Raw genomic sequence first — 7,328 nt, forward strand, 5'->3', positions numbered from 1 at the left:
GAGTGCCAGGCATTTTAACAGAGCCAGGGAGAGGCTTGTAAAACACACACACACTCACCACAAGACAGGGAAGAGAAGCTGGCACACTGGAACATGGTGGTCTGGAGGGAGTCTGTGCGCGAGCGTGTGTGTGCGCATTAAGAGGGTCAGCCAGGGTGATGGTGACACATGATGAAGGAAAACGAGAAACACGGGCTTGAATGAAAGACTGGCAGTGTGTGTCTGTGATTGTGTGTAGGCAGGGTCGGGGTCTAAAGCAGACGCATGGCGCCAAGTGGCACTGCCTGAGTATGGGTGGATTTGGACGGAGGGAGCGAAGGAGAGGCAGACAAATTCAAACTGTGATGTTGTTAAGGGAAACATCTCACCAAAGACGGAGTAAAAAAATCTAAGTAGTGAGCATTTTTAAAACTCAGCAGCGCTCACACCTACACTGACACAGAGAAAGTGAGAGTGAAGGGAAATGGTGATGGAGGCACTTTAGAAGAAAAATAAGCAAAAGAGGAACCGTCTTCCAAAGGGGAATGATAAAACGAAGGCTAAGAAAGTGAAGAGTGAGAACATATGGAAATAAAAGTTGGACTTTTCACCCAAAAGCTGAAATTCTCAGAAGAAGTGTTCTTGCTGTTCTGCAAGTATGAACTGCTTTTGTCATCTGAACAATTAAGTGAGCATTCTTTAAAAAGTTTGTATTATAGGATTGCTCACTGTGACCTTGACCTTTGGCCACCAGAATCTAATCAGTACATCCTTGAGCCCAAGTGAAAGATTGTACCAAATTTCAAGAAACTCCCTCAAGGTGTTACTGAGATATCGTGAGTATGGGGCGGATGGTCTCACAACCCGAAAGCATAATGCCTCTGGCCATGGCTGCTGCCAGCGCGGAGGTAAAAAACAAAAAAAGCAGGAATATTTATGCCTTCCCTTAGACCACAACTGAAATTTGATTTAATTATTTTTTATTTTTGACAGAGCCAACTGCACTTTGAACTACTGTACCAATCCAATGCATTTTTGAAATTGTACTTTGCTATAATGGTTTGGTAAAAGCACATCTGGTTAACTTCTCCACCTCAGATAAAGAGCCACAGTGGACAGACGCTTCCCTAAGCTTTTTAATGGGAGGCAAACGCGGCTAAAATAGGGTTAAAACTATGGACCTATGGAGAATATTGGAAGCCTGACAAATTTGGGTAAGAGGATATGTTACAACTGCATTAATCAGTGCAAAGGATAACTCAACTTTGACAACAGTGAAGGCAGACACAATGTTTTTCTGTGATGGATGAGTTGGTTTTAACACTGTAGTTAAATAAATGAGCAGAAAACAAGAAAAACAACCAAGAAATTCAAAACATTGCAGTATGCCATGAGAATGGTTAGCAGTAATGTAAAATGTAAGTGATTTGTGGGCAAATACGCTCTTTTTTAAGATCTTGCTTTCCTCAGTTGTAAATTTGACTTGAATGTGGCCGTGAGCGCAGTTTGGTTCAAATGTTTTCAATATTTTTAAATGTTTTTATAAATACAAGGTAGGAATAAAATACTGCAGGCTACTCAGCTGGCCGTCTAGAAGCATTCAATCTTGTTAGATAAGCTTTCACAGCTGCCCACATAATCAGTTTTAATTCAGAGTATGTTTTTCTTTTGAAAATGTGGATCCCCGGCCACTGAACCGCAGAATACTGTCGGCATTTTCTTTTAGTGAAAACAGGCTGATGGTGAAAAATACGTGTAGTAATTGTCTGTCCACGAAAGTCACCCAGACCATTTCTCTGTGCCTTTAATGTACACAGTGATTAAATGACAACCTAATTCTCTATATTCAGAGTTTATTTAAAGTGACACCAAAGCATGCAGCGCCATATCTGAAGCACTCATGCTAAACAGAGACATTTTGCAGCATTAAGACATACAATAGGGCTTTCATGAGGAATTTCGGAAACTAGTCTTGCTATACCCTAACCACACACTCTGTCACATTGCTCTGAGAGCATGTGTGTGTGTCTAGAGTTACCGTTTTTCAATGTATACCACATGTAGCGACCATCGCCTGATATGTTTTCAATATGGAGAAAAGGACAGAAAGAGAGAGAGAGACAGGGGAAGTCAGGCACAGCTAAAAAATTAATTTCATAATATATAGTTTATATTCAGTGTCTGAAAACACAACTTGTTACCATGACAATGGAGCTACAGCGAAGCGAAGGTTAGCCAGTGTTTTTCGACTCTCCCTAAGCCTCACCTTTTCTTTCTTTCCCTCCTCCCTCTCTCAGATGACAACTCTTTCGACAGTAAAATAAATACACTCTCCTCTCCCCTCTGTTGCTCAGTATATGAACCAACCCTCCTCCTGCTGCCAAAAGTTTGAAGCAGAGTTTACTCCCTGTAAAAAAAAACGTCTGAAACGGTATTTGTTCCCCTGCCAGCAGCTTGTCGTCAGGTGACCCCGCTGGAGTAAATCTATTCAATAATGTCAAAGGCAGTGCCAAAAACCTGCCAGGCTGACCAGTGTGTGCCCCACTCCTACAAGCACATCCACACAATTACAGAGACACACATACACACACACACACAGTGCGAACAATCACACAAACTCACACTCGTCATCACATACAGTACATATAAGTAAGCACACGGAAACACACACACACTCAGGGGTTAGTTTTAGAAATTGATAAATGAGGAGTGACAACATGTTCTCAGTTTTTTTCCACATCTTTCAAAAACAGAGCAAATTTACTCCAAACACACACACACACACACACACACACACACACTTGTAGTCGAGGACTGACAAATGTCCTCACCTTGCATGATTTTTCCCCTCATCTTTCAGAGGTACACACACACACACACACACACACACACAGAGAGAAACAGACAAACGTCTTACCTGTTCCTGCGTCATGCTGTGCAGCTGCGTATGCCAGGAGGCGGAGTCAGAGCGGTGATAGGCGGGGGGCGGGGCGAAGTCCTGCAATATGATTGGGTCTCGCTCCTGACACAGTGAGGTCAGGTGACTGATGTACAGTTTCAGTTTACTGCGATTCTGATTGAGATCCAGGAGGGGAGAGAGAATCTGAGGGAGGAAGGAAAAAGTTATTTATTTTTATTCCATTTCACCGTAAACACAATATAACCAACGAAGAGAGAGAGTGAATGCTTAGGTATGGTTATTTGCTGCTTTAAACACTTCTGATATAATCTTGGTATAATCTGATTTTAATAGAAGCAATAACTATCCTCAGACCAGAACCAAAATCTTGTGCCTGTTTTAATGGATTTTAAAATGAGGAAGGAAGTAAAGGAAAAACACTCGTGTGTTGCTGTGGTCATGTGACCGGTTTGGTCTAGGTTTAAAATATACCAATACACACACACACAATTATTTTTGGAATAACCGTGATACTGATCGTTAATGTGGTAAACTAACTGCACCACATCATAGTTGTACGGCTGATCAGCAGCGTACAGGTAACAGCTTTGATGATATGACTCAGCTGTTTAACCGCAACATTTGTTTTACTGTGGCCATGACTAATGTGTGTGTGTGTGTGTGTGTGTGTTTAACTGTGGGAATGAGCATAAGACGAACAAAACTGATATACGTGCATTTTGGGGGTTACGCGACAGGACCCCCCAGGAGACACACTCACAAACACACACACAGATAAGACATACAGACACACACTCTCCTCCTTGGGGGAATTGCAGGATTTAAGTGCAGAGGAAGCATGTTAAGAGGGCTGTAGGTGTGTGTGTTGGTAAAGTATATTTAATCCCAATGGCGTCTGTCCACGCTCTGCTCTCTGTGCTCATTGTCACTCAGCATACACACACACCGACACACACGCTCATGAGTTTCAACGGCAGGATCCTTTCACTCAGCACAGTAACGTCACTTTCTCTATATCTGAACTTTCCACTGTTAAGCTACAGTCAGTGGCTGTCAGTCAATATGAAATTATTATGTTTTTATATCAAATACTTTCTGATTTGTTGGCAGGTGTCTGTTAAAACTGTTTATCAGGAAACCTCAATAGTTTAAACACTGCTTTGAATGGCATGTAACCTCATTGCTGCTGGTATTCCTGACTCGATGCTAAGTGAAATGTACCTATCTAAATCTAGAAGCCTCAGCTGTCAAAGCTGTGAAAAAACAAGATGCAGATGGGCAGATTCAGATAATATTTGAATGAAGCATAACATATAAAACTCTACATATATATTTAACATTCATTATTCAGTAACTTGATGTGTTAGCTTGCTGTGGGTGGGTTTGTGGGGGAAAATGGAAGCAGGAGTAATCTTGTGTTTTTCCAGACCACCTCCATTCGTGTGTTCATGAGTAGCTACCACACCTCCCTGGCTCACAACTGCTTGTTTCTCACAGACACGCAAACACTAAATACATACACTTTAATATATACTATGTGTGAGTGCACATGGCCGTACAGCACAAGCAGACACACAAACACACTCATGCAGGGTCGTTATCAGAGTTGTAAATAGCTCTCGTTACAGTATTTTCCAGTGAGGACCTGCCAGTAGGTTACAGTCCATTACGAAATACATTACAGAACATTTCCCTGCGGAGGAGAGAGGGAGGTAGACAGAGGAGAAAAGAGAAGCAAAAAGAAAGGCTGGAGGGATCATAGACATTCTGTATTTAAAAACATTTACGTTGCTGAATGGTAAGACGTATGCTGACAGTCAAAACAAGGACGATATCCTTCCAAGATTGTTGTGTTATATGACAATATGTGAAAACATCTCTCAAAATCTGGCTTTACTGCTCTGAAAACAGACTAAACATATGTGCAGCAGCTGTTTTCTCACAGCACGTTCTAATCCGGACTATTCTGTCAAAAAGCTTTAAAAAATCACTGTCCACACTTTCCAGACCTGCAGCGGAGCTCTGTGGATCAAATACAAGACAAATGAGAAACAGAGTGAAAGAATGGAAGGAATGATAGCGATATAAAGAAGACATTTAGACAGAAATAACAACACCAGTGCTTTCTTTTCCCTTTTAACAACTATATAATAACTAAAAACAATGTTTAAAAAGAAGTCTGAGTTTACCCTAGTAATAATAATGTGAAATATGAACAAAACGTTGGCCTCTGAAAGTCTTTGCGGAGCTGAAAGTCTATTATAAAAAATTTACTGATTTTATTAAAGTGTACAGTATGTATGTGCCTATGTGTTTTTATTGCATTACACAACCTGCAGCGGTCAATGTATGCAGTGTGTGTGTTTAATGAGTCCACAGTGCTTTCCAGTGTCTTACTGTACTACGAAACAATCCCAGAGGAGACATAATTTTATACGACAGTGTGTGTGTCAGAGTGTGTGTGTTTGTGCCTCTTTATTATCCTCCCACGACTGCCTACCAGACTCTTACTGTAGTATGAAACAACTCCAAAGAGAGACATTCAGCTGGCCTCACTGACTGGCTGCATTTTTAAAAAAAGTCTTCCATGGTCACATTATACGGTGAAATCAGGATTTTTCTCTCTCCACTGATGCCTCTGAGACACGTGCACACAAGCACAAATACATTTATCTGACCAGGAACAGCATCAGAGGAGGAAGGAAAAGATTTCTTAAGGTAAAACACACACCTACAAAGATTGGACTTCCTTCATTACCACAGCAGATAAGCCCTTAAGCAAGGCACTAGATTTCCAAGAGCTACACTACAGAGTGTAGAGTGAATGACCAGCAGATCAGACTGTGGTTGTGCAGGGCAGAATTGTTCTTAAATCAAAGAATTAGCTGATGAATCCAACAGAAAAATAATCAGCAACTATTTAGATAATCGATTCATAATTTGAGTCACTCATAAATAATAATTTCTTTTGATCACTTAACTGATATTTACATTTACCTCAAAAGCACTGTTACACTAAATATTTATCATATAAGGCAGAAGGCGCTCCAGTCTTCTATATAAATCATCACTTCAAGTAACATTAAATGACACATAAAAAGATGCAGCCTCAGCATTAATGTTATGTTTTTACCTGTGATTTAACAGGTAAGAGCTTTGTGTAGTCATTCATGTGAAGTCATTTAAAATATTGAGAAACCTCACAAAACAAAACACTGAATTAGAACTCCCTGTCCTTTTTAACTGATGCATCTAATACCACTCAAGAGCATTAAAATTGCATAGCACCATTAAAATGTTCTCAACAATGCTATGTGTGTTCTCCTGTGTTTCTCTGCTGCAGTTGTTTCTGAAGCATTTCACTCCCCGACTACAGCACAGAGAAAACTCTTATAGAAAGAGTCACAATCAGTCACTGTTCTGATGTAATGTGCTATGGCGAATTACCCACCTTACACTCCAAGGGGAAAGTGCATGCATGCAAAGTTAAAGAGATGGAGTGTGAGTTGTGTGTGTGCTGGCCTCTCTCTCTCAGCAGGGAAGTGCTACCGCTAATTAATAACCAGGGACAAACTCAGATCCGCTGGTGAACCTTTGGGCTTTTAGCATCCCAATGGGAAATCCCACTGGAGGAACTGAACTGTGCTAAAAGCAGCATGTGCTACTCATATGTGGTGTCACCTTCACTGTCCTGTTTCAGATCGAACCAATTCTAGCCTTTTAGTAATGTAAGTATATACTCACATTACTTTTCATCATTACATTTTTTCAAACATTAAGGCAACTTCTACTTATTTTCAATTAACTTGTTCCAAGAATTTTACAGGATTAAGTGACTGTATCAGAAGATCAGAACCCTCCACTACTGTCAACATACTATATTATTCAAGGAAATGTTTAAATTGCATTAGAAACACATGAGTGAAGAATGAAAAGAAAAGTTTCTTGTCTTAAGACAGATTTCATTCCACATTCAATGTGTTAAGATTGATTTTTAACGGGTGTTTTTCATTCTTGCTTGACTTGAAGGTTGTCACGCATGTGCGATTAATGACCTTTGGGCCTTAAACATACTGAAATCCCCTTCTGTGTAATTAAAAAACAGTACAGGGCAAGGGTCAAAGGAAAATCTTCCTTTTATCATTCCTAAGAAAAACTTTACTTTTTACTTAACAGTTCTGGCAAAGGAGCAGTTTTCTTAAATCATCTGCTACATCGCACACGTGAAGTAAGTTCAGCAGAGAAATGAAGGGGTCGTGCAATGATCTAAAGCATAGTGACTAACACATGGTGTTTCCAATAAGAAAAAGATGCTGTTGCACAGACAAACAAGAGGATCAATACATTAACAAGGACAGCAAAAAAATGTTGGAAAGAAGTGGTATGAAGGGAAAATAAGCAGATGTCCAGACTGATCATCAAAGGAATT

At 40.2% G+C, this 7,328-nt stretch overlaps 1 protein-coding gene across 1 annotated transcript in view; it reads right to left on the reverse strand.

Annotated features, from left to right (window-relative positions):
* The window catches only part of LOC108894943 (ELKS/Rab6-interacting/CAST family member 1-like), a 109,982-nt gene that overhangs the window by 12,989 nt on the left and 89,665 nt on the right, over positions 1-7,328 (reverse strand). Inside the window, 1 exon segment of the mRNA XM_018693591.2 lies at positions 2,897-3,082. Within this exon segment, the coding sequence (XP_018549107.1) occupies positions 2,897-3,082 (186 nt within the window).

This window comes from Lates calcarifer, linkage group LG18, assembly GCF_001640805.2.
Source record: "Lates calcarifer isolate ASB-BC8 linkage group LG18, TLL_Latcal_v3, whole genome shotgun sequence".
Lineage (NCBI taxonomy): Eukaryota > Metazoa > Chordata > Actinopteri > Centropomidae > Lates > Lates calcarifer.